At 38.7% G+C, this 27716-nt stretch overlaps 2 protein-coding genes across 3 annotated transcripts; one reads left to right on the top strand and one right to left on the bottom strand.

Annotated features, from left to right (window-relative positions):
- Positions 1-107: 107 nt before the first annotated feature.
- Positions 108-5488, bottom strand: TOC159 (translocon at the outer envelope membrane of chloroplasts 159). The gene has a single exon (XM_086253253.1). It carries the CDS (start codon positions 5343-5345, stop codon positions 315-317), a length of 5031 nt encoding a protein of 1676 aa, XP_086109379.1. The 5' UTR covers positions 5346-5488; the 3' UTR covers positions 108-314.
- A 10405-nt stretch (positions 5489-15893) lies between these two features.
- On the top strand, positions 15894-26503 carry LOC147275562 (AAA-type ATPase family protein). Of its 2 annotated transcripts, XM_086253015.1 has the most exons (27): positions 15894-16131; positions 16297-16528; positions 16680-16789; positions 18362-18478; positions 18612-18758; positions 18940-19616; positions 19867-19988; positions 20112-20203; positions 20371-20593; positions 20713-20767; positions 21440-21588; positions 21685-21758; positions 21863-22036; positions 22119-22190; positions 22553-22657; positions 22739-22828; positions 23216-23291; positions 23404-23500; positions 23591-23660; positions 23795-23974; positions 24097-24219; positions 24301-24384; positions 24703-24887; positions 24979-25117; positions 25213-25272; positions 25892-25996; positions 26090-26503. In XM_086253015.1, exons 1-27 carry the CDS (start codon positions 16054-16056, stop codon positions 26201-26203), a joined length of 3750 nt encoding a protein of 1249 aa, XP_086109141.1. In that variant the 5' UTR covers positions 15894-16053; the 3' UTR covers positions 26204-26503. The 2 variants fall into 2 exon arrangements, with proteins under 2 accessions (XP_086109141.1, XP_086109142.1); XM_086253016.1 differs by lacking the exon at positions 18362-18478.
- Positions 26504-27716: the final 1213 nt, after the last annotated feature.

Here is a 27716-nt window from a genome sequence, read left to right as displayed (position 1 = left end):
CCATCAGCGATTTATTAACAGAAAAGCAACCATGAAATTCAAAAGTTCACTTCAAAGAAGGAATCATAATGAATAATCTGATATCATAAGAGCAACATCTAATGGAAGAAAGTAAAGTTTCTAAAGAAGGGTAAACTTAAATTCCCTCCAGGTTCCATCTCATTTTCGATACAGTTCATCACGCAATCTAAACTTTGTCTAGAAATTATAGCAAGTTCCAGATCAAATATAACTCAAAAGCATTATTCGAGAAGATGATAACATCGACAATCAAAATACTAATGAAAATAGATGGTAAATAAATAACACATAATCTAGTAGATTGAGTAATTCTCACTGACTCCAGGCCAGATGATGTTGCAGATAGACCTGACAATAGGAAGAACAGCCACAAGTGCAAGTTGAAGTTGTTCAGAGCTGCTTGTTCTAATACTGATCTGTCCACTGAGCTTGTTGTTCAATCCTGCACGAACAGCCATCTTGTAATTTCGTCCAAGAGAAAACTGAGACTGAAAATTTGCCCCCAGGGCCAAGTCACCCCTCCACTTCACTAGAGACAGACCCAGTGAGGATTGATCCTGGCCAATCGGATAATCTGCCTCCCTCAGCCGCACCTCCAAATTGGCTCCATATGCCGAGTCTCCCTGAGATCGGACAGTCCCAGTACTACCCACCAATACCAGGCGCTTACCAAGTGCAATCTGATCCTCAACTTTGACTCCAGTGGACACATTTTCACCTAAAAATGTCACAGATACTCCAGCAGTTGTCTTGTTCTTCTTGAAATTTTTGAATTTTGTTTCTCCTCTAACAATGTATGCAAGTTGCTTTCCAATGTTTTGAATGTCAAAGCCTGCCATACTTGATCCATTCTCCCCATGCTTAGCAGCAACTGAGGAATCCAAGTGGATATTGAACTCTTTCTTATCCTTTGTAATTTGAACAGCAACAGCAGCCGGAAAACTATTAGCAATGGCTAGACTCTGTTCAAGGTTGACACCATCATACCCACAATCATGGTCCCAACCTTGGGCATCCAATACTGGCCTCGCCAAGAACTGAGACGTTGGCTCCAAGAAGCGATACCTATAAGCTGGATTATCACCATCAAAAGAAGGTGGCAGAACCATATCAGGTAATGGAACTGGCACAGCTGCTGGACCACCATTTTCCGGGTCTTCGTCACCCACATAACCATAATCATCCACACTAACCTTACCCTTCTTCATTTCTTTCATCCTTTTCAACTCCTCTCTCCACATCTTCTTCTGGAGGAGCTTAACCCTATAATCATACTCTTCAACGTATGCCTTCCTCTGCTCTTTGCTAAGCTTAGCAATCTGAGATTTCTTGAGAGGCTTGAATGATGGAAGCTGATCATACTCATCCTCTTCTTCCTCTTGATCAGAATCGGCCAAGTCATCCAAGTCGATGTCTGAATCAGCATTCTCACCACCTTGATCAGCAGAAAGCTTTGGATGGGTACGAGACTGGAGCAGCCAAGACAATAAGTATGGAAGAGGAGGTGAGCGGGAACGGAAACCAAAGAGCTTTTTGTGATCAAATGATTCTTGAGGTTTTGAGAGATTAGTAGCCTCGGATAAGACCTTCATAGAGAAGCATAAGAGCAATAGCTGGGGTCTCCAACTCTGACCATTAGGGAGCACTTTCTGGCCATCTCTATTCTTTCGACAAGAAGGGTGGTTCTCCACAAGCGATATTGGACTCATCAAACTAGGATTCATAAACCTTAGATCACCAACAGATTGTCCAATTGTCTGCTGGAGGATTTGTGACCTCTGAGCAACAAACAACTCATAATTCAGAGGAGAACCTGATGGCCCATCAGGAGGCGCAGAGGCAGCATGGGTTAGAGTGACTATGGTACTTCGCCAAATTGAAGTGCCAAAGACACTTGTAATTGATCTTAATATTGGCACATCATTTAGATCCCTGCTTTGGGTGTCCAGCCGATCCACATAGAGAACAATATCTGGGGGGCACTTCTTAGTGAATTTCTGCACAGAAGATAATATTTTGCGATTTACACCCTGTTCCACTGCAGCAGATTTGAGACCTGGTGTATCAAAAACCCGAATCTTGATTCCATCCACCACTCCAACAATTTCTTTCACAGTAGTTGTTGCAGGTCCAAATGCATAAATTGGGGTCTTTTCTTCACCAAAAATCGAATTTATAGTAGCACTCTTTCCCACGCCTGCTTTCCCAAGAACCAGTATGTTCAAGGAGAACTCCAAATCATCTTTCCCCTCGGCTTCAAGCTGGAGAGCTGTCATCTTTGCAGCTTCAAGGCTAAATTCGTGGCTGTTTTGCCTCCCTGAAACCAGAGCTAAGCGGTATAGAACCTGCCTTGCAATTGAATCTTCTGTAGAAACACCTAATCTCTGAACAAGCCTTAAGAATTTAACCCTTATCTGCTGAAACTTTTCCAGTTTCGTTTTCTCTTCGTCAGTCAAGCTGCTCTCAGAATCTCCCCCAACTGTGACATTGGAAGAAGTAAAGAGGTTAGAGTGGTTTGGTCGTGAAGCAGGTTTCACAGACCGGATTGAGGATCCCAAACCAGCAGGACGCTCAACCGAGAAAAGCTTGGATCCATCTGGGGAGGTAAATGTAACATTGCCACCATCTGAGGCAGCACCTGTTGCTGCTTTCAGAAGAGCTGCCAATGCAGTAGAATCAAATAACTCTTGTCCGCCCCCTTCCTCATCAGTGTCCACTTCTTCATCCGAGTCTGTGACAATTTGACCATCAATTCTCTGTGAATGATCATGATAACCCTCTGCACCTGAGTAAGAACCAGTACCTGATCCACGTTCCAACTCTTCCAAGAATTGTTTAGCAGCTTCAGAGCTTCCAAAGACCATACCATCATTGTTCCCATCTGTAACTGAACCTTCAGTCTCACCATCATTATCTTCAAGATCCTTATCATCATCTTCAGCTTCTGCCCTTATGTCACGGTTCAAAATGGAACTTGGTTCTACAGATTCAATGCCACCTTCATCGGTACAATGCTTCTCCTCAACTTCCTCTTCTAGCCTTATTTCTTGGTTAGTGGAACTCGGTTCCACAAACTCAGGTTCATGAGATTCTCCAGAGACCACGGTTTCCGATTCATCTACTTGATCATGTATACTAAAATCAGCATTTCCCGGTTTTGCCTCATAAGCTGGTTCATCTTGTGGTAAATCAGAAACACAGTTCCCAGAGAGGGTTTCCGCTCTGTTCCCTTCAACTAATATGTCATCTGACACCACTTCTACTTCATTAGCACCAATCTCCCTCGTCAGCCCATTCTGTCTGGTTTCAGAATCAGATTTTAGTTCATCTTCTCTTTCGGGCCTCTTCTCAAAATCGACTTCATCAGCACCAGCAACAACAGTTTTCTTTCCATGAACTTCCACATTCCCAGACTCAGCAACAACCACTCTGTCAGGCTCAGAATCCAAAGCCACCAACTTTGATTCATTTGGTTCTTCAATATCGCAGCTAATTTTCTCAAATTCATTATCCAAGCTCACGCCAACTGGAACCTCCATGCCCTTAATTTCAGATTCCTCAATTGCCTCTACATCACCAACAACAGCTGCTCCTGTCTGCGACAAATTGACACGTACAGCTTGCACAACTGAGTCACCTCCACTAGTGAAATCCACACCATGTTCTTCGACCAGCTTACCTTGTTCTCTTTCGGGCCTCTTCTCGGAATCGACTTCATCAGCACCAGCAACAACAGTTTTCTTTCCATGAACTTCCACATTCCCAGACTCAGCAACAACCACTCTGTCAGGCTCAGAATCCAAAGCCACCAACTTTGATTCATTTGGTTCTTCAATATCGCAGCTAATTTTCTCAAATTCATTATCCAATCTCACGCCAACTGGAACCTCCATGCCCTTAATTTCAGATTCCTCAATTGCCTCTACATCACCAACAACAGCTGCTCCTGTCTGCGACAAATTGACACGTACAGCTTGCACAACTGAGTCACCTCCACTAGTGAAATCCACACCATGTTCTTCGACCAGCTTACCTTGTTCTCTTTCGGGCCTCTTCTCGGAATCGACTTCATCAGCACCAGCAACAGTTTTCTTTCCATGAACTTCCACATTCCCAGACTTAGCAACAACCACTCTGTCAGGCTCAGAATCCAAAGCCACCAACTTTGATTCATTTGGTTCTTCAATATCGCAGCTAATTTTCTCAAATTCATTATCCAAGCTCACGCCAACTGGAACCTCCATGCCCTTAATTTCAGATTCCTCAATTGCCTCTACATCACCAACAACAGCTGCTCCTGTCTGCGACAAATTGACACGTACAGCTTGCACAACTGAGTCACCTCCACTAGTGAAATCCACACCATGTTCTTCGACCAGCTTATCATCTGCTTGTTCTACAACCAAACGGTTCTCTTGCTCATCAACACCATCCAGAATTGTCCTGTCTTCAAACACCCCACCATTCTCTTTACTTTCAGTTACAACTTCTGATGTGCCATTGAGAACATCAGTTTGCTCAGGCTCTACGGCCTTCTTATTCTCTATTTCAGTCACCTCCAACTGCTTCTCGGGCACGGAGCTTCCCTCAACCACAGAGCCTACATCCTCAACAAATTTCGAACTCTCTAACGCCTTATTTACTTCACCACCTACCAAGGCCTCAACAACAGGCTCTTGGGCATCACTAACACCATTTTCTTTCACCAATTCACCAAAATTTGCATTCTTTCCCGGACCCGTCTCCACCAAAACTTCCTCCTCCGACTCCAAAACCCCACCTTTAGTTCCCAAGTTCTCCACCACAGAATTCTCACCCCCAACAATCTTCAAATCCCTACCATCACCAAAAGACTCCCTAACCACGTCCCCACTCCTCAAATCACCAAATTTCGAATCCCCTACATCATCTTCGTCATCATCATCATCATCATCCTCATCATCCAATGAGACCTTGGCAATCGGCCTCTGGCTACTGGGCAAGAAAAACTCGGAAGAATTAACAAATTTGACATGGGTATCTTCCCCTGCAATAGCTTCTACTACAGTTTCTTCATCTGTGTCTCTCACAAATGCCCTCTCCGAAGAGGCATCAAAATCCTCCTCCCCACTCACAAACCCTTCTGTCTCAGACCCACCACCATCACTTCCACCAAGTCCACCACTAAAATTATCGCCATTATCAAGTTTCAAAACATGGGTTTTTGCTAAATCGTTAATATCAGAGTAGTGTGAAGCGGGGGTGGAAGAAGAAAACGAAGAACCTGATGAGCTAGAGAGGTGGTGGTGCTGAGGCAGTTGTGAAGCAGAAAGCTTGGAGTCCATGGAGGCTGTGAGAGAGGAAAGTGAAAGTGTTTTTGGGTTTCGATAGGATTGGGTTTCTGTGGGAGAGTGAATGGAATGGACTGGACTGTACTGTACTGTACTGGGGAGGAGATAAGGTTTTAGCTTTAGAGGGACTCGGCTTCACCTCACGGGGTCGGTTTGGTTTTCTTTGAGGAGGGGGTCTAGAATCGGGAGTTCCTTTCGAGGTTCATACGACTGCTTAATTTACCAAATACTCCTTTCTCCTTAGATCTTTTTCTCCATGATTTTATTTAAATTAAATGATTTAATCAGTTATTACTTATTACTTATTAGTTTAAGGTTTCACCAGTTTTCTATTTTTCATGTCTATTTTTGCAAAATTGTTATAAATATTACATAACGATAATGCTAGACTTTGTTTTTTTCTTCATTAGGGGGAGGGTTTTCTTGGCTACTCTAACAACTGTTAGACTTTTTGTTTGATTATGTGCTTTTTTAAAAAAAAAAAAAATCAAAATGAATATTATTAAATGAAAACTTTAATTACAATAAGATGATAATTCCCTTTTCTCGGACCAAAAAAACAATAATTCTCTTTTCACGATTTATCCACCATCAATTCACAAATTTTAAATATTGTTCACGATTGAAAAAACAGTGTATTCAATTGAGATTTTAATGGATTTTAAAGTAGTTAATAGACTATTACTGATTTTATAGATTTTATGAATTATTGTTGACTTTCATACAATTCATCAAAATCTGAGGAGGAAAGATTGAAATTCTATCAAAAAATCATTTAATGAAATCCTTCCAAGTCAATGAATTTTTTAAGAACAATACTTGGGTCACCCTTTGGGGGTACCTCAAGGTCACCCCACCCCCCTCAAATCATGATTTCGGCAATGTCAGCGCATAATCGGAACCGTTCACTTTTTAGATAACATATTAAAGATCATCTCTGCAAAAAATCAAATCAATTGAAAATCGTTTGGTTATATAACTGTTGTCAATTAAATAGAAAAAATAGATGGTTTTCCATTAAAAAGTGATTTTTTTACCAAACTGTTGATTTTTTTACCAAACTGTTGATTTTTTATATTTAATTGACAACAGTTATATAACCAAACGATTTATGATTGATTTGATTTTTTGCAGAGATGATTTTTAATATGTTATTTAAAAATTGAACGGTTCCGATTATGCGTCGATATTGCCGAAATCATAATTTGGGGAAGTGGGGTGACCTTGAGGTACTCCCAAGGGGTGACCCAAGTATTGTTCATTTTTTAATACACTTAAATTTTTATGGAATCTTTAAAATTTTAAATTGATTATCCTAAATTTTTATTAAATCCTTAAAATTCTAAATTTGATACACTTAAATTTCTATGAACTTTCAAATTCTTATAAAATACATGTAAATCCCAATTGAATAAACCTCCTATTATATAGTATTGCAAATGCTTAAATTCATATAGAAAAGACTTATCGGAATTAGTTTTTATACGTACATGATATTAATATCTCACAATGTGTTACTAAACCATAATAAATTGAGCTCTAACGAAAGCAAACCAAAGTGTGAAAAATCGAAGGCAAACGGTCCATTCCAACAGAAAAGGCTCGAAAATATCTAGGATGACCAGGCGAAGCAAGTTTTTGTCAGCATTGGGGTCTCCTTGCTTTTGTCATACTACTAGGATTGCGTATTGTTTGTTTGCATTTCAAGGATCGATAGATAACGTTGGGGATGGGCTTACTTCTTATATGCTTTGTCGTTTGTTTGGTCAGTACGTGTTTCCATTTACTCCCTTTCATTCCTCATCAAAAACGGGTGGCCCAAACTCTGTAGTTTTCTCAGTTTTGGCTTATAACCAATGTAAAATTATCATGGCCAAAAAAACCAATGTAAAATTGAGTCAAAATAGAGAAAATTGTAATACCGTTGCATGTGACGTGATGATACAAATCCACATATAATAATATTGTATAACTTTATGGCTTTTTTATATTTTATCTACCTAAATTTTGGGGTCAATTTCGCTTCACCATCTAAAAAAAAATTTGTGCCAATTTACCACCTGAATTAAAAATTTGTTGCAATGTACAACCTCTTACTTATTTTATCTAAACTTTTGTTAAAAATAAGGGTATTTTGATCTTTTTAAAGTTCCTATTGTTAGAATAAAAATGGTTTTTTTATATTTTATCCGCTTTGACACAATAGAAATTAACTTGAAAAGACCGAGACACATTTTTTTTCAATAAAAATTTAGACAAAATGAGCTAGAGATGTGGTAAATTGTAACAAATTTTTAATTTATGTGATAAATTGGCACAATTTTTTTTTTTTTAAGATAGTGAAATAAAATCAATTGCAAAGAGTAGTAAAGTCTAACTTTATTACAGTCACACTAATGGTGGAAATGGGAGTTGCAATTTTGTATAATCTCGTAGCGGGCCATCGGCCTGGTTAGGCCACAAATTGCTGGCCCACATGGGTTGGGTAGGCTTCAGGTTCGGCTTGAATGGCCCATTCATTGGCCTAATATCGTGAACGGGTGAACCCATCTACTCTTCACCAAACATTTGCAAAGATCTAATTCATCAATTTTTCCTTTTCCTTTTTGGCAAAAAAGGTCAGGTTTATGTTTTTGAGTAACAAGACAATATCTTAGCTTTTATTCAAGCAACCGAAAAAACAAAAAATTAGCATTTATTTCCTAAAAACTCAAAATTTTAAGCTACTTGTTATTTAACATAGTATGTGATATATAGATTTTCTAAATAGAGTAATAATTGGCTTTTTTTTCAATTAATAAACTTCTTTATTAATTTGGTTGTAGTAATATGTTTTTTTTTCTATATACATGTAAGATGAGATTAGGGACAAAATCAGCTTTTTTTTTTTAGTTGGGGGAGGGGAATTGAATTTAATTAGGTGCATTGTGTGTAATTCTACGGCCTTCCAACAATGTTACTCAACAACTGCATGAACAAACTCAGCTTAAGTTAGACCATGAGATTGGAGGGGAGGCTACAACCCCTAAAGTGCTTCGGCTTGATCTCAAAGGAGATTGTACATGAGAAAGAATATTAACTTAATAACATTGTTTACCTATTCTCTAATTAAAGATTTGGTGGCTGAGGCATAATTAAGATTTGTGCAAAACATATCATAAAAGGTCTGCTGAAAAGGTGTAAATATCATTGGTTCTGGTGGCAAGTACTCTATGCCCCTTTGCGTCTGAATAGTGTGCAAATTCAAAGCATGAAAACAAGGATATTTGATGTGGCACATGAGATTGGCTTTTGCCAATGATTAAACCTAATAAAAAACAAAAACCCATGCATGACTAAGTATGCGTGATGCCCTCACCACTTTCTAAGGTACATGTGATGGATTGATTTTGTTCAAACCCCAAAGTATACCTACGTATGAATAAATTAATCCATTCCCTAATCCACAATGTTTTCGGTTGGTGGGCAACTAATATTGGACTCATGAATGAATACAGCCTTGGATTTAATTTGCTAATTAAATATACTTATGTGTACAAAACAAGTTTCCAATTAAAGACTTACAAATTAATGTAACAACATCTAACTTGGGTGTGCTTATTTTAATAGAGATTCATGACCTTAAATAATTGCGAGTGAGTCTACAGTCTTCTATTTAGTGTTTACAGCCTTGCAGTAGTATGAAAAGAAGGCAACTAGGCAAGTGGGTCAGAGACTCGGGGCACATGTTGTGGTTATGAGCATTAATTTCAATATTGTTTTGTACTATGAAACTTTCATACTGACAAAAATATTGCCTACACTGCACTCTTTTTATGTGCATATATTCTGCATATCCCCCCAGCAAGTTTGAGGTGATCATGAGTGATAGAGATTGTGTGTGTTAGTGGTACTCACACCAAGCTAGGCACATCCCTTGCTAGCTACTAGAAAGGGTACTCTAGCTCACATATCTGTACAAGTTATCGGATGATTCTCTTCAAGGTAATCTAATGTTCACGTTAGTTGTAATTTAATTATAATCAGAGTTTTTAATCTTCTAGTTAGGAGATTTGTTTACTTTCTTTATATAATTTGTTAAATTCCTAGTTTATATGGGTTTTCTTGTAATTATAGGAATAGATGTATTTGCTTTTTAGACCCTCACTTGTACAGGTATAAATACCTTTTTTATGTGATTAATGAGATATGCTGAAATTATTAAACCCTAAACACGTTGTTTGACATGGTATCAGAGCCACCCAAACTCCTATTCGTCAGACTTAGGTTTTTGGTGGTGTGTTAGGGTTGATCTTGATCTGTTTTCTTGTTCCTTACGTGGGAATCTCTGTGTAAATCCTTATTGCTGTGTGCATGGGATTAATCTTGCTCTATTGTTTGTTCCTTGCGTGACTTTGGTATCCACCTGCTTGCTGAGGAAAAAAACAACTATCAGTTTTTTTTCCTGTACCTATCTTCATCAGCCCAGTACGGTAGCTTGCTGCTGGCAGACGAAAGATCACTGAGCCCAGACGACGACGACTCACCGCCTCCACGACTCACTGCCCAGACGAAGACGACGACGCCGCCGCCATCCAGGGACGACGACCATTCTTGCCTTGCTGCGACGCCGTCTTCTCTTGCTGCGCCACCGTCGATCTCCTGTTTGCAACGCCGCTGCCCAGACGACGACGACGATTTGCGGCGTCGATTGTTCTTTCTACCTGCAGTGCCGCGACCCCAGCAACGCCAGCAGCGACGCCAGCGACTGCTTGCCCGACGCGACGCTGACCTGCTGCCCGCGACGCCACCTGCTGCCCGCGACGCCACCTGCTGCCGTCGTTCTCTCCTGCTTGCATCCAAGGACGACGACGCCGCCCAGAGAACGACGCCGCCGCCATCACAGGGACGCCGTTAATCTTTCCTGCTGCTGTGTGCGTCGATTCTTACTCCTCGCTGCTGCTGTGACTTGTTTTCTGCCTTGTTCCGCTGCTACAACTCAGTTTTTTGGTATTAGGTTTTATTTGGTTCCGCTGCCATTTTGCTATTTGCTATTTGGTATTAGAATTGCTATTTGCCATATTTGAATTGCTATTGGGTATCATGGCCGACTCTTCCAAGATTGATGGCAAGAAGGCTGAATTGAGTACACCTCCTACACTTCCTCCGGTTACTTTTAATGACTCAGTCATCACTCCAGAAAAGCTTGATGGCACAAACTATGGGGAGTGGGCTTTAAATGCACAGAATAAGATCCGAGGCCGGAAACGCTGGGGTTTAGTTTCAGGTTCACATCCTATGCCTACAGATCGTGATTCACCTGAATTTGAGGCCTGGGAAGATGAAAATTGCATGGTTAAGTCTTGGCTCTTGGATGCAATGACCAAAGATGTGCGTTCATTGTTCATTCGTATGGCGACAGCCAAGGAGATATGGGACGCTCTCAAGAGGCAGTATTCTGTGAGTCAGGATGGTTCCAAGGCTTATTCCCTCCATTGTCAGGTTATCTCCACTCGTCAAAATGGTCGAACTATTATTGAATATTATGGTATATTGCAGAAACTTTGGCAGGAGGTGGATGCAATTCAACCTTGTCCTATGGAATGTTCGAGAGATATTGGGTTGTATAATGATATTGTTAGTGCTAATCGGTTATATGGTTTTCTGGCTGGACTTGATTCGCATTTGGATAGTGTTAGAGGAAGGATTCTTGCTACCTCTCCTCTGCCTGATCTTCGTACTGCTTATGCTACAGTGTGTGCTGAAGCTAATCGCCAGGATGTCATGCTTGGTGGTCCTAATAATACTAGTATGGCCATGGTGGCCAGACCCTCCAGTGGTAACCGGTTCGGGACTAGAAAGAATGAGACTCGGAAATGTACTCATTGTAATGGTACCAACCATGTGGTAGAAAAGTGTTTTCAACTTCATGGGTATCCGGAATGGCATCCGAAAGGCATGAAGGCATCTCCAGGGGACTCTCCTTTTAAGGCTACCCAACTGGCTCCTAAGGGAAATTTGGTCAATACTTCTATTTTTGCTGCTAAGTCAGGTATATCTTATTGTGCTTTGCGTACTCCTGCTATTTCTTGTTCAAATACATGGATAATTGACACAGGTGCCACCGATCATATGACTTGTGATAGATATGCATTCAAATCCTTGTCATCTAGTAGTCCTAAACCATTCATTACTAATGCCAATGGTGTGTCTTCTCCAGTCCTTGGCATTGGAACTGTGTCTGTTTCGTCTCTTACCTTGTTTAATACCTTGTTTGTTCCGTCCTTAAACTGCAATTTATTGTCTGTTAGTCAACTAACTGCATCTCGTGGTTGTGTTGTTGTTTTCTTTCCTACTCACTGTATTTTTCAGGATATTCATACCAAGGAGAGGATTGGCAGTGGTAGGAGAGATGGGGACTTGTACTATCTGGATGGTGATACTTTAGGTCTGGATGGTGTAGGTCAGGCTCATCATGTTAGTGGTGCTCAGTTAGTTGCGAATAAGAAGAAGATCTGGCTCTGGCATCAGCGGTTGGGTCATCCTTCGTTTAGTTATCTAAAGCGGTTATTTCCCTCATTGTTTCGTGGTTGTAATTTCCAGGATTTCCAATGTGAAACTTGTGTGTTGGCTAAGAGTCACCGAATAGTGTTTTCTTCTAATGATAATAAATGTGGAATTCCTTTTGGTTTGGTTCACTCTGATGTTTGGGGACCTGCTCCTCTTTCTACTTGTAATGGCGTTCGATGGTTTGTCACGTTCATAGATGATTGCATGCGTATGACCTGGATTTATTTTCTTCATAATAAAAGTGATGTATGTGAAGTATTCCAATTGTTCCATCAGATGGTGAAAACTCAGTTCAATCATTCGATTCGTATTCTCCGCTCGGATAATGGTGGCGAATATGTTAACAAAGGATTGACAGATTACTTTGGTTTACATGGCATTATCCATCAGACATCTTGTTCTTATTCTCCCCAACAGAATGGGGTGGCTGAACGGAAGAATAGACACTTACTAGAGATTGCTCGATCATTGTTGATTGGTGGTCGGGTACCGACCTTCTTATGGGGCGATGCCCTTAGCTCAGCTGTGTACTTAATTAACCGCACTCCATCTAGTGTTCTCGATTTTCGGCGCCCATTGGATGTCCTTGCTGATTCTTGTGAGCTTCCGTCTATTTTGCATTTGGAACCTCGAGTGTTTGGCTGCGTTGTGTATGTCCATTTACATGGGCACCAACGTACCAAGTTGGAGCCCCGGGCTTTGAAATGTGTATTTGTTGGCTATGGTCGTGCTACTAAAGGGTACAAGTGCTATCATCCTCCGTCTCGTCGGTTCCATGTCTCTATGGATGTTACATTTCATGAGGAACAATTGTTTTATGAGTGTTCCGCATCTTCCCTTCAGGGGGAGAACGTTGGTGAAGGGACGAATGCCATAGATATGGAGTTTTTCAATGGTTTCAGGTTACAGGACAAAAAGGACGAGCAATGTAGTATCGAGCGCTCAGTGGGTACGGTGGGTGAAATACCTCCTCTGGTAGATCAATCTTGCTTACCTACAGACTCGGCGGTGCAGTGTGATAGTGATCTTTCTAATGATAGTACAACTCTCAGTCCTCATACTTCACCACTGATACAATCTTCTCCAGAGGCGTCTCATGAGGTACATCCTATTTCTCCTTCTTTTTCTGATGATTTGAGTATCCAATCTGAGTCTGAGCCTGACACCTCTAGGTATAAGCTTCCACATAGGTCAACCCGAGGTATTCCACCTACATCTTATGAACCAGATCCTAACGCCAAAGCCAAATACTCTATAAATAGTCATATGTCTTCGCATAGGCTATCCGAGTCATATAAGTCATTTGTGCATCAATTATCTTCTGTATCTGTCCCAAGAAATTTGCAGGATGCTTTAGCAGATTCAAGATGGACTAAGGCAATGGCAGAAGAAATGGAGGCATTGGTGAAAAATAAGACTTGGGAGTTGGTTCAGTTACCTAAAGGGAAGAAACCTGTGGGATGCAGATGGGTCTATGCGGTTAAACATAGAGCTGATGGTTCCATAGAGAGGTATAAAGCTCGGTTGGTTGCCAAGGGGTACACTCAGTCGTATGGAGTTGACTATCAGGAGACATTTGCTCCAGTAGCAAAGTTGAATACTGTGAGGGTGTTGTTGTCTCTAGCTGCTAATCTGGAGTGGCCTCTTCTTCAGTTTGATGTCAAGAATGCATTCTTGCATGGCGACCTTGAAGAAGAGGTCTATATGGATCCTCCTCCTGGAATTCCTGAACTGGAACAGTCAGGTATGGTGTGCAGGCTAAGAAAGGCATTGTATGGCCTAAAACAATCACCTAGAGCCTGGTTTGGACGGTTCTCCAAGTCTATGAAAGCTGCATGCTATAAACAAAGTAATTCAGACCATACACTATTTATTAAACGAAGAGGTAACAAGCGTACTGTACTCATTATATATGTGGATGATATGGTTTTGACAGGAGATGATCAGGAGGAGATGGCCTTGCTACAGACTTACCTGGCTTCTGAGTTTGAGATGAAAGAATTAGGTAACCTGAAGTATTTCCTTGGGATTGAAGTAGCGAGATCTTCACATGGAATTCTTTTGTCCCAGAGAAAGTATGTCCTTGATCTCTTGACAGAAACAGGTATGCTTGCTTGTAAGCCTGCTGCAACTCCTATTGAGCAGAACCATAAGTTGTTTGAAAGCTACAATTCTGCTCCGACTGACAGAGGAAGATATCAAAGACTTGTGGGAAGATTAATTTATCTAGCTCACACTCGACCGGATATTGCCTATGCTGTTAATGTGGTGAGTCAGTTCATGCATGACCCACGGAAATTACATATGGATGGAGTTGAACGTATCTTGAGGTATCTGAAATCCGCACCGGGTAAAGGGTTGTTATTTAGTAAACATGACCATTTGGATGTTATTGGGTTTACAGATGCTGATTGGGCAGGATCAACAGATGATAGAAGGTCTACAGCTGGGTATTTCACCTTTGTTGGTGGTAATTTAGTTACTTGGCGAAGTAAGAAACAACATGTGGTGTCTAGATCCAGTGCCGAAGCGGAGTACCGAGGTATGGCAAATGGTATTTGTGAGCTCCTGTGGCTAAGGAGGTTGTTGATAGATTTGGGGTATAAACCCAAGGTCGCTATGAAGTTATTTTGTGATAATAAATCTGCGATTGAGATTGCTCATAATCCGGTTCAACACGATCGTACGAAGCACGTGGAAATTGATCGTCATTTCATTAAGGAGAAATTAGAGGCTAAGATTGTTGAGTTCCCTTTTGTGAAATCTGAAGACCAGCTGGCTGATGTTCTTACCAAGGCTGTGTCGAGTAGGATATTTGATTGTTCACTTATCAAGTTGGGCATGTGTGATGTTTATGCACCAACTTGAGGGGGAGTGTTAAATTCCTAGTTTATATGGGTTTTCTTGTAATTATAGGAATAGATGTATTTGCTTTTTAGACCCTCACTTGTACAGGTATAAATACCTTTTTTATGTGATTAATGAGATATGCTGAAATTATTAAACCCTAAACACGTTGTTTGACATAATTTACTTTTTTTTATCTTTGTAACAATTACCAATTAAAAAAAGTAGGAAGTATATGGTTGTTATTGACTTAAATGTAATTTTAAAAATTTGACATTGGTGATGTCAGTAGCATGTCAGCACGGTGGCAAGATCCGTAAATTCTTTTTTGTTTTTGCCCGGTTGTTAATTCACATAATTTCTCTTAATTTTATTTTGGTCAATAGTGATTATCATGGTATTTTGAAAAAGTTAATTGACTAATGTGTAATATTTAAAATATTTATTGATGTTTTTGAAATTGACCTTTAAAATAATATAATTGGATTGAAAATTTGTTTTGGAAAGAGACAATTCATATAAACCTATTAATGGCCTTCAAAAAAATCCAACGAATGTAATTAAGAGGGTCCAATTGAAGATTTGTTTGGTTGACCATTGGCTTAATGGCATTTTTCTTATTAGGAAAAGAGGAAGATAAGCCACTATATTTTTTTTTTTTTTATAGAACCTACTATTTTCTGTTACTTAGGCAATAATCAAATATTAGTAATAAGAGATAAGAATGAAGAAGTTTCCTTTTATTTTATTGTTCAAGCTACTAAATAGTTCACTTTTACTTTCAAATCTCATAAAAATTTGAAAAATTCATATGGAAAGAAAAGATAATTAATACCAAATCCTCACATTCTAAATGCAATCTTCATTTGAAACGTCCTAGAGAAATGAGTCAAATGACAACCCTCTCTCTCTCAAAACCATAATATCTGTTTGCTTTGCTCTCTCTCACTAGTCCTTAGATAGTTAGCTACTAAATAAAAATTCATTAATTTTCAACCAAAATCAGAAAAACCAAAACCAAAACCAATTAAAAACCAAAAGGGACTTCCTACTTCCTCCACCGCTTCATAACCTTCCCCATATGTCCTCCTTTTTCTCTCTCTCTAAAACCATATAAAAACAGAGAGAGGGAATGAAATAAACAAATAAAAAGCATACAATACAAATACACCAAAATTTTGATAACTAATAAATACCATTCAATCAATCATTCACACCCTTCTCTCTCTGTGCACACACACCTTGTTTGGATCAGAGACGAAGAAGACACAACTCTAACTCCACAAACACCACCACCAAAACCACCATGGTTGAAACCAGACGCAGCTCTTCTTCCAAACGCGCCATATCGGCCTCCCCTCCTCCCAACCCCAAACGCTCAAAGGTACCGTCTTTAATTTCATTTAGGGCTATATGACTATATATCTCTGTGTATTTGTATACATGGGTTTTGCGTGCACGTGAATTTTATTGCATGTACGAGTTTCTCTGCAAAAATTTGTTCTTTTCCGGGTTTTCAATGCTTGATCGATTGTTGGTGAAACCCTAGGCGTCTGATGCTTCTTCGTCATCCAACAACGGCGTTCGAAACGGACCACCGGTGGAGCCCTTGGGTCCGATAAAGGAATCTGGGTCTCAATCTCCGGACTTGGAGCTCCGATCCTCTGATCCGTTGACCACTGATTCTCTGAAGGCCATTAGCGGCTCTGATGCCTCCGTGCTCGAGAGATCCCCCGATGTCGTGGCTGAAGGCAAGGCCTTGGTGTCGCCGCAGCCTTTGGGTATATAAATCTTGCTCTCTTCTTGCATGCCTTTTGGTCTAAATAAATCTGGGTTTTCTAGATTGCATGAATACTTTGGGTTTAGGGTTTGAATTTTGGTTGCGTTGGGGGTTTTGGGTTTGATTTTGAATTTGGGTTGTTGGGTTCTCAGGTGAGACTGCAGTCCGTGCCGGGTTGAAGCGGGCTAAGAAGCTTCCGAAGAGGGCTACAAAATCAAATCCCAAATTGGCGTGGGGAAAGCTTATTTCCCAGTGCTCTAAGGTGGGTTTTGTTGCTTATTACTTCCAACCTCCATGTCTTTGGTTAGCCATGTTCTTTTTGCTTTCTTAGAGAAGATCCAAAAAGCAAAAGTTGTATCCAAGCACATTCCGTTCTGCCCAATACTTTTTGTTTGCTATAAGTTGAATTGATCACATTCTGATATCTAAACGGTGATAACACGATAACTATTTTTGGGGAGGGGTTGGGGTGGGGGTATTTTCTTCCCAGTAATTAGGCATATATGTTGGTTCATGGTATTATTTTCTAGTCTGTTCCATCATTGCTTTATTTAGGATGCTTGGTTTTTTATTAAATTCGGAACAGTCACATGCAACCATATGATTTTTGCATAAACATGACACAGAGTAGCTGGGTATGTTGGCAAGTTTTACATGCCTAGACAAGAGTTATTAAATGGTGAAGGGCAAAGCTGGCATGGATTAAATGTTTTAAAGAGCATCCGAGCAGAGGGCTACACATGTTAAAAGTGGCTTGTAATTGTTTGAGAACCATGGCTTTAATTCTCTGAATACTAACATGCCTCCATCTATACATGCGTGCATGTGTGTATATATATATATGTGTGTGTGTGTGTGTGTGTGTGTGTTTATATATCGCTATGGTTAGCTCAGCACCTATCAAGTATTTCATGCATCCGTTATGGACAGCTAAAATGCATTTCATAGAATTCTGGTTGTCATATAAACTGTTAGGCTAGATATGGATGGCTTCCTTATTCTTGCCCACTTTGTATTTGAACTTAGGTATATTAGATTGCCGTTGTGTATAGAGATATTAAAATTTGAAATGCTTTTCCTGGCCAAAGAATGCCTTCTTGGCATACTTGACATTCCCTTACTTGTGAAGCCTCATATTCTTTTCTATTACAACGGAAAACTTAGAAGTATTTGACTTGGGCACTAAATTAATTATTTTAAGGGATCCATGTATTCTTATAATTCTCATTGAAGGAAATTTCACCGAAAGGTGATTGTTTTTTTTTTTTTTTTTTCATTCTGAGAGAAATGACCTGGTGTCTTCTTGACGGAATGATGTGATGACATCTAATGGGAGTAAACTTCATGACCTGGGAATTTGTCTAAAGCTTGTTTTGTAAGGCTTTAAGTGCTCCATAGTGAGGCCTCAAATTGTCAAACATCTGTTCTCCTTGTCAGTTAACGATGTGGATGAGGTACTTTAGCATGAGGGAAGTGAATGTGAACTGTCAATGTTGTTGCTTATGATCAGTTGTCTCGGTTGTACCTCTTCTTAGAAGTTTGTTTTAATTCAGTAGTGATTAGTTTAGATGTATTGGGTTTTTCGTAATACAGTTCTTCCTTCTACAATGCCTTATCGTCACCTTTTCATGCTTTCAAGTCTACCATAGCACTTTTTCAATGGTTCATTTATAGGTTCTTGTCTAGTTGTGAGGGTCTCATTATCATGGTTGGAATGAATTCAGTTAAGCTGGTTTATGATTTTTGGTTTAAGTAAGGAATGATTCTGGCTTGGCCAAGATGTTCACTTGTTATTTTGAGCTAATTTTATGTTTTGTTTCTAATGATTTGCCAGAATCCGCACCTGTTCATTTGTGATACACTTTTCACTGTTGGTCAAAGTCGTGATTGCAATTTATGTCTTAAAGATCCATCCATTAGTACTACTTTGTGTAAACTGAAGCATGTTAAGGTATTTCCTTTCGTATAACTTGTACATATAACTTGACTGGTTCTATTTGTAGATCCCCTAGGTTTGTCAAAAAAAAAAACTGCGGCTTGGCTGATGCTATCCTTTTTTCTTTCAATAATTTGAATTTGCATAGTGTGAAGGTTCGTCCACTGCAGAACTGGAAATTACAGGGGGTGAAGGTGATGTTCTAGTAAATGGCAACATTTATCAAAAAGATTCTAAGGTGATTCTAAATGGAGGCGATGAGGTTGTATTCAGTTCGTCTGGAAAACATGTTTATGTATCCTTTTTTCTGCTTTACAGCCTAGAGGTTTTTTTTTTTTTTTTTGGGGGGGGGGGGGGGGGGGGTAAGCCTTTCCCTGCAATCCCACTCTAACCCTTGTAGTTTCTTCTTGTACACTGTTTTTTCAACCTAATGCTACATCTTATAATTTTCAATAGATTCCTTGACATGCAATCAGATTTTCCAGCAACTCACCAATGATAATATAGCTGCTCAGGGAATTCCTTCGATTAGCATTTTAGAAACGCAGAGCGCTCCTGTTAACGGGATACATATTGAGGCGAGATCAGGGGACCCCTCTGCTGTTGATGGGGCATCAATATTAGCGTCGATGTCAAATGTGCCAAATGACTTGTTGTTACTTCCAGCACCTTCTAAACCTGGTGCCAATCTGCAACAAGATGCAGAGATGCCTTCTCTTCCTTCTGGCTGCGAAGGGTCAGATGGTCGTACTCCAGACATTGAGATGAAGGATAGCACTAATGTTAATGATCAGGTTTCAGGTGATAAAGATATTGTTCCACTCCCTGATACTGCCAATGAAAGCCCCAATATTGATAGCCTTGCATTGGATTCTTGTATGGATACTGATACGGGAAAGGTCTCTGGTGCAACTTATAAACTAAGGCCAATGTTCCGAATGCTTGGCGGTTCTTCTAGTGCCAACTTTGATTTAAGTGGCAGCATTTCCAAGATACTTGATGAGCAAAGGGAAATCAGAGAACTCCTCCAGGATTTTGATCCTCCAATTTTGATATCAACTAGGCGGCAAGCATTTAAAGAGAAATTGCAACAAGGAATTCTAAATCCTGATGATATTGAAGTCTCATTCGAAAATTTCCCATATTACTTAAGGTGCAGCCATTCACTTTGTTAAATTGTTGATTAGGTCATGTCATCATATGATATTGAAACTAATTTCTCTCGCTGCATATAATTTGTTTCAATTCTCTTTCCTTTTGTTTTCCTTTCATATGTGGAGAGAACAAATACATCATCTGTGGTCTCTATTCTTTAGTTGGATTCTTATTGAAATTTCCTGTATTCACGGCTTACTCATATGGTATTTTGTTTCTTATACTTTTTGCATTTTGCGTTTTTACAGTGATACTACAAAAAATGTTTTGATTGCTTCCACCCATATTCATTTGAAGTGTAGTAAGTTCGCAAAGTATGCCTCAGACCTCCCAACTGGGAGCCCACGTATATTGTTATCTGGACCTGCAGGTATTTCTGCCATATTCTTTTTGCACATAGGCTTGTAATTCTGTGGTTTATTGCTGTTATTTTTCCTTTCTTTTCTTTATTAAACCATTATGTTTACATTGTGTTTTCTAAACTTTTGTTTAGGTTCGGAGATATATCAGGAAATGTTGGCAAAGGCACTCGCGAAACATTTTGGTGCTAGATTGCTAATTGTTGATTCTCTTCTCCTGCCTGGTGTATGTTCTTTGATATCTCCATTTGATTGCTTTTAACTAGAATCATCTTCTTTGTTCTCCAAGTTTTTTTTTTTTCCTGTTTTCCAAATCCTTCATCTTTGAGTAATCCAAGCTGAATTGTATTTTTTTTAATGAATATTTGTTTTAATATACTTACGTAAACTCAGGGACCAGCACCCAAAGATGCTGATTCAGTTATTAAAGAAGTTTCAAGGCCCGAAAGAGCTTCTGGGTTTGCTAAACGAGCTGCACAGGCTGCTGGATCAAAGCATAAGAAACCAACCTCTAGTGTTGAGGCTGAAATTACAGGTGGATCCACTGTGAGCTCGCAGGCTCCGCTAAAGCAGGAGACATCTACTGCATCATCCAGAGGCATTACATTTAAACAAGGCATGACTTCTGTTCATAACATGTTGATCATGCAGTGACTTTCTTTTTGGTTATTGATCCAGAATTTTAATTCAACACTTTCTCAGTCTCTCATGTGCTAATCCTTGTAAACTTTGCAGGTGATAAGGTAAAATTTGTGGGTCCCATGCCTTCTCCTCTGCCGTTATCTCTAAGGTACTTTTTTTGCATGATGGTATGAAATGTTATGTCTCCCTTCTATTCTGAAGCAAGAAGAGAATTTGTTGTGCCTCAATGTTTGACATGTGACATCTATCGTAACTGCCATTCATTGCATTTTTGCTTAAATTTAATTTACGAATTTACTTCTAGTTCACTTGAAATGATGCTGGAGGTACAAACAGTTCTAAAACAATTGTCTTACTTGGAGGTGCCGTGTCAATAAATTACAAGCTTGTGGGATAGGTTGAGACATGTGAAATGCCAACTTCATGGCAGTTTGTGGAACATTTTGTAGTAGTCTTTGTTCAAATAGTATTTTCCAAACTGAACATGTTGTTTTAGTATCTGTAATATATATTTTTAATTAGTCTTTACCATTCCAAATGTTTATAGATTGTCTACCATAAAACTCCTTGGACTTGTGTTCCCCCCCACCCCTCCATTTGTACATTTTTAAAAATTCCTTCAGTTTGATTCGCAACATATATTTTGTGAGAGAGAGGGAGAGGGAGAGGATGTAGATGCTATTGTTTTACACATCATAATGTAGAAAAGAGGAAATAAATTGCTTGCATGCACATGAACAAGACATAATAAGCATCCCCCATGAATTCCGTAGACCATTGATTGGGAAGTGATTTTGGTTCTAATTTCTTTTTTCTGCAGGGGACCAATGCCTGGCTGTAGAGGCAAAGTTGTTCTTGCTTTTGAAGAAAATGGATCCTCAAAAATTGGGGTTAGATTTGATAAAGTGATACAAGATGGCAATGATCTTGGTGGTCTTTGTGAAGAAGATCATGGATTTTTTTGTTCTGGTGATTTTCTAATATCATGATTTTTCTATCACTACATGCTTTTGCTTTATTTTTATTGCTGTATGCTTGTGTTAATAATTGATGCTTATTATGCAGCTAATAATTTATGTCACTTAGATGGTCCTGGAGCTGATGATATTGAAAAGCTTGCTATTAGTGAACTTCTTGAGGTACTCATCGCCCTTTACTGGACCAAGATAGTTGCTGTTGTTCTTATAGAAAAAAAAAAGATAGTTGCTGTTCTGGTATTAAAATTTAAAGCACTCTTGTGCAGGTTGCATCAAATGAGAGTATAAGTGATCCTTTGATATTGTTTGTGAAAGATATAGAAAAGGCAATGGCAGGTAACTCAGATGCATATACCGTCTTAAAGAGTAAGTTTGAAAATTTGCCAGAGAAAGTTGTAGTAATTGGCTCCCATACCCAGTTGGACAATCGTAAGGAGAAGGTAAGAGGTTGAGGATTTTGTTCAGTTAGCTTATTTTAAACTATTTTCGGTTTGACATTGAACTATATTTCATGTTTTCCAGTCCCATCCCGGTGGTCTTTTGTTTACGAAGTTCGGTTTCAGCCAAACAGCTTTGCTTGATCTTGCTTTTCCGGTATGCCAGTTGCCAGTATCTTCTTTTTTTCCTTGTTGTTTGTGGGCATGTATGATTGGTTTCACATATGTGAGTGTTGCTGCCTATTGCTATGTCCTTTTTGGTTGCTATATCATCATCTGTGATAATGTTAATTTTGATTTTAGACCTTCATAAATGTGCGACGAAGTGCATGAATTTCTAGGCTGTAGTACTTGCAAGAGAATTTCATGAATTTTTATTCAACAACCATATTCTTATCTGCTTATATAATTCCCTGTATGATTTAGAGTTTGGAACTATTTTAGCCTTTTAGGCAATTTTTATTGACATATTGTTGGTTGCTTTTAAAATAAAGATGACACATTTACTGGTGGTTTCAGGATAACCTTGGTGGTAGGCTGCCTGATAGGAGCAAAGAAACCCCTAAAACAATGAAGCAGCTTAGTAGGATTTTCCCCAACAAGGTGACAATACAGCTGCCCCAGGTAATGTGCCTTTTTCTTATATGTTTATTGTTCTGTTTGTTATTTACTTGAATGCAATAATATATTCATCTTCCCTTGTAGGATGAAGCCTTACTTTCGGATTGGAAGCAGCAGTTGGATCGTGATGTTGAAACTTTGAAAGCAGAGTCAAATATTGTCAGCATTCGCTCAGTGAGTGCATCTGATCACATTTTGTATTTTTTCTTTATTTTGGTGGTGGTTCTGTCACAAAAATATGTTTTTAAATGTACATTTTTCTATTCAAGCTCTGGACTGTTTTTGACACTCATGGTATATATAGTTTTCTCTTGTATGCTGTTTATAAATATCCACACATGTGCGCAAACACCATTTGTGCACTCATTCAAAAACATACATGTGAAGATGGAGCAGATGCTCTTTGTAACATGCATCTGCATGTGATAATTCAGTTCTCTGATGATATATCTTATAACCCGTAACTTTTTATTTTTTTAGTTAGCATTTTAGTGTATATTGTTTTGTTTTACCATTTACTTTTCTAGTTCTTGATATTTACAAAAGGCATAATGATTTCAGGTTCTAAACCGTATTGCTCTGGATTGCCCTGACCTTGAAAGTCTGTGCATTAAAGATCTAGCGCTTACAAATGAAAGTTCGTATTCTTGAACTCTAATCTTGTAGTGCTGAACACTTTGCAGATGATGTTGACTGAAATATTCACTTGTGCTGTTAATTTGTATAATATTATTTTTATTTTTTAATAGGTGTTGAGAAAGTAGTAGGATGGGCATTAAGTTACCACTTCATGCATTGTTCCGAGGCTTCGGTTAAAGATGACAAACTTTTTATTTCTACCGAAAGGTTGTACTATTTTTTAGTATAGTATATAGTTTAAATGTGCTGTCTATTCTCTTTTTGCTAATGACTGTCTTGATGTTTTTTATGTTGCAGTCTTAAGTATGGACTGAACATTCTACAAGGCATTCAAAGTGAAAACAAGAGCACGAAGAAATCACTGAAGGTTTGTTGATTTATTTCTTTGGTGCCTCCATAAATTCTTTGCTACTCTGTTTCTGAAGAAGAAATGCAAGTTAAATTTTTTTAATAAAGAATTATACTGTATTTTGTAGTGGGCTTAACTTCATGTGTTTGCAGGATGTGGTCACCGGAAACGAATTTGAGAAAAAACTTCTTGCTGATGTTATTCCACCGACCGACATTGGGGTTACTTTTGATGACATTGGAGCCTTGGAAAATGTGAAGGACACGCTGAAGGAGTTGGTGATGCTTCCTCTTCAGAGGCCGGAATTGTTTAGCAAAGGACAACTGACTAAGGTTAAAGCAGTGAAATTCTTTTCATATGCATGTGTGTTTTCTCCACTGTGGAAAGTAAAACAGTTCTTTACTGGGGCTTCACTTGCGTGGTTGCTTTCTGATTATCGTTACTCTTTATACAGCCTTGCAAAGGAATCTTGCTGTTTGGTCCTCCAGGTACTGGAAAAACTATGCTTGCAAAGGCTGTTGCAACTGAAGCTGGTGCAAACTTTATTAATATATCAATGTCGAGTATTACTTCAAAGGTATTTTTGCATATTATTTGGTTGGATGTTTATTTTGTGAGACCTCTCGACTTCATATGACCCACTTCATTTTTGTTGCAGTGGTTTGGGGAAGGAGAGAAGTATGTTAAAGCAGTGTTCTCCTTGGCTAGTAAAATTGCTCCTAGTGTTATTTTTGTTGATGAGGTTGGTGTGACACACGTATATACTTGTGCTATGTACAAGGATCTTGTTATTTTTCATCTCTTCCTTGAGCTTTCTCAATTGGAAAATGCTATTTACACAAAGTTTTTCAAAAGCTGACATGGCGGATGAGATGGCGTGCCTCACATATTAGACTACACCCGGGTATTTAGCAGGCCACAGGTGGATTTTGAAGTGGCACTGCCATGCAAGATGCCCTGTCAGTTTATATGACAGTTTTTGCAAAACCCTTTTTGCCTCTAGTTCCACTCAGTTTTCTTCTAATGAAAAAATTATTCTTATTAATGGCTACCGTTGTAGGTTGACAGCATGTTAGGAAGACGTGAAAATCCTGGAGAACATGAGGCTATGCGTAAAATGAAAAATGAGTTCATGGTGAACTGGGATGGTTTGCGTACAAAGGATAAAGAACGTGTATTAGTACTTGCTGCTACTAATAGGCCTTTTGACCTTGATGAGGCCGTTATTAGGAGGCTTCCAAGGAGGTAAAGTTGTATGTTTTATTTTACTTCATCTGTTATATATCAAATGTAAGTATCACTGACTTTCTATTTACAATATTATAACTATGTGCAGATTGATGGTTAACTTGCCAGATGCCCCAAACAGAGAAAAAATATTGAGAGTTATTTTAGCCAAAGAAGATTTGAAACCTGATGTTGACTTGGAAGCAGTTGCAAATATGACTGAAGGGTATTCTGGAAGTGACTTAAAGGTTGACTATTAATTTTTCATAGAACCATCCTTGTCTCTGTAAATATGTAGTTTTTTTTATGTAATGGATTGCCCTCTTTTTTTTGGTGGTTGCAGAATCTGTGTGTTACGGCAGCTCACCGCCCCATTAGGGAAATTTTAGAGAAAGAAAAAAAGGTTGGTGTGGTTACCCTTATCAATTTCTTCATTGTTTTTATTTGAAGCCTGTCTATGTTCCGTGAAAGTTGAATTTCCTTGACAGGAAATATTCCCACTATTTATATTCCAACCTTAATCAACTAATCAAGCCTGAGTCCAAAAACCAAAAACCATACCTTAATCAAGCCCATAAATCTATAACTTCTTGTACTATCGAGCTCTTCCTTTGAGAACTTGAGGAGGAGTAGGTGCCTAGGACATATTTTGTCATATGCTTCAAGAGGAAAGATTGCATCATGTAGTGACCTCAATCATGCATGTTTTCTTTTCACGTGCTGTAACTATCCTCTGCTTTCATTTGTTTTCATGACATGCATTCGTTTTCCTGTAAACTCACTATCTTGGATTCTACTTGTTATTCAGTCTTGGCTCTGGTCTTTCTTCTTTTTTCCCTTTACTCCTTACTAAATTAGAAGAAGTGGGATTACTGTTTGAGCGAACTGGTAGTGTGGCATACAATGATACATGGCCCTCAAACAGTAACAAAATTTTTTTCATTTGCAATTGATTTTTTAAACTTGGCATAGTTGAGACTGGTGTGTTTGGTTATAAATATTTGTTTCTCCACTTATCTCAGGAGAAAAGTTTAGCTTTGGTGGAGAACAGACCTTTACCTGGGTTGTATTGCAGTGCCGACATTCGTCCTTTAAAGATGGAGGATTTTAAACATGCGCATGAGCAGGTATTGTTGTGACTATACAAAAAAGTGCTGAATAAATTTAAACTTTTTTGTTGTCTTGGTGTTTTCCTTGCTTAAATATTGAGTTGGATGCAGGTTTGTGCAAGTGTGTCATCGGAATCAACAAATATGAATGAGCTCCTCCAGTGGAATGACCTATATGGAGAAGGTGGTTCAAGAAAGAAGAAATCTCTGAGCTATTTTATGTAGATGAGGTATAAATTTTTGTGTATAGGAATCCTTGTTTTGTTCATTCTTCTTTATCCAGCTCAATGCATGGCAAGATGGGACCTACAATATTCATGGAAATCCCATTGCAGGTCCTCTTACCATTTGTATGATATATATAGGTTTTTTTTCCCGCCCTTTTTTAATTTATATTTAACATCAGTTAGGAATGTGGTTTCCCAATTTATATTTAACATGAGGTTATATGACTAGCCTTTTCTTTTTCATGCTCTGGGGCCCTTTGCCTGTACATACTAATTGATTAATGGACAACTGTTTGCATTTCCAGTTGTAACATTAAATAAACAACGTTTGAATGAAATGATACAAATTTAATTATATTCTTCTCCGCCAACCAGATATCTAGTATGATTGGATATAAGCGAAGCGAATGTTACAGTGTTAGCTTCTGTGGAGTGTGGTCAGTTACTTTCACATTCACTGCCCACGGTCCCCTCCTAGGCTCCTAGCTAATGCTATCATGTTAGCTCTATGCCTTTCTGCCGTGACCGTGGGTGGGCTTTCCTCAACCTCCACTTAAACTTTCAAAACCTGATGATTTTATAGGATAGGATAGCTGCCTTTTTCATGCAATCTATTTATGGCCCGTTTGGGAGTGCTTTTGTAAGAAGTGTTTTTATTCAGTAGCGTTTTCATTAGAAGTGCTTTTGTTAGAAAGACAAATTTTAGAGATAATTAGATTTGGTTCTTTAAAAAAAAACAGTTTTTAGATAGAGACTGTAGGTGTTTTAAAATTTATAAGAAAATTCTTTTAATTCATAATGAAATCTTTTAATTTATAAGAAAATAATAAAGTTCTTTTTCAATTTGAAGGGTATTTTTTCTATTAGGGTGTAGAGTGAGCTTTGTTGAGGCTGCTGTCCAAATTTTCGAAATTAAAACTTAATATGAAGCCGGCAAAGAAGAAAAATAAAAAGATTTGATTAAAAACTCTAAATCACTACTGATCTTAGTCTAAAAAAGGCTCATAAAATAAACTTGATTAAGTTTCTCATTTTTTTATTTTCAAAATGCGCTTTTAAGTGTTTTTATAATTTAAAAGCGCTTTTACATTTTTTTACCAAACACAACCAAAAGCGCTTTTAACTATGTGAAAACGCTTTTAAAACTTTTAAAAGCACTGCCAAAGTGCTAAACCAATCCTTGAGAAATTTCAACCAAAAAAAAACATTGAAACTAAACATGTTGCCTAAGATGCAATGGGCCCACTAAGTCTGGATCTGGGAGGAAAATTCTATATGCACAAAGAGAATTTATAGAAAAAACATCCAACTTCATTTCAACATATTCCATTTTATTCATGGTGCATTGAGGAAAAAAAAAAAGAAGCTTTGGCAGTATTTTTCCTGATTTAGATGGTGGGTGCAATGGTGCATGAAGCAGATGATATGTATAGTTGTGTATGAATGAACTTGGTGTGGCCCAATGGGCCTTGGGTTTCAAATCAATGTTAATAGTTTTTGTGTATGAATGA

This window comes from Dryas octopetala, chromosome 8, assembly GCF_963921425.1.
Source record: "Dryas octopetala chromosome 8, drDryOcto1.1, whole genome shotgun sequence".
Taxonomy (NCBI): domain Eukaryota; kingdom Viridiplantae; phylum Streptophyta; class Magnoliopsida; order Rosales; family Rosaceae; genus Dryas; species Dryas octopetala.
The sequence above is the reverse complement of the archived record's forward strand: the minus strand, read 5'-3'. Positions and strand labels throughout refer to the sequence as shown.

Coding starts and splice junctions, on each gene's coding strand:
- LOC147275562 (XM_086253015.1), top strand. CDS start 16,054: ATGGTTGAAACCAGACGCAGCTCTTCTTCCAAACGCGCCATATCGGCC. Junction 19,989..20,111: donor ATTGTTATCTGGACCTGCAG/GTATTTCTGCCA, acceptor ACTTTTGTTTAG/GTTCGGAGATATATCAGGAA. Junction 23,661..23,794: donor GCACGAAGAAATCACTGAAG/GTTTGTTGATTT, acceptor ATGTGTTTGCAG/GATGTGGTCACCGGAAACGA.
- TOC159 (XM_086253253.1), bottom strand. CDS start 5,345: ATGGACTCCAAGCTTTCTGCTTCACAACTGCCTCAGCACCACCACCTC.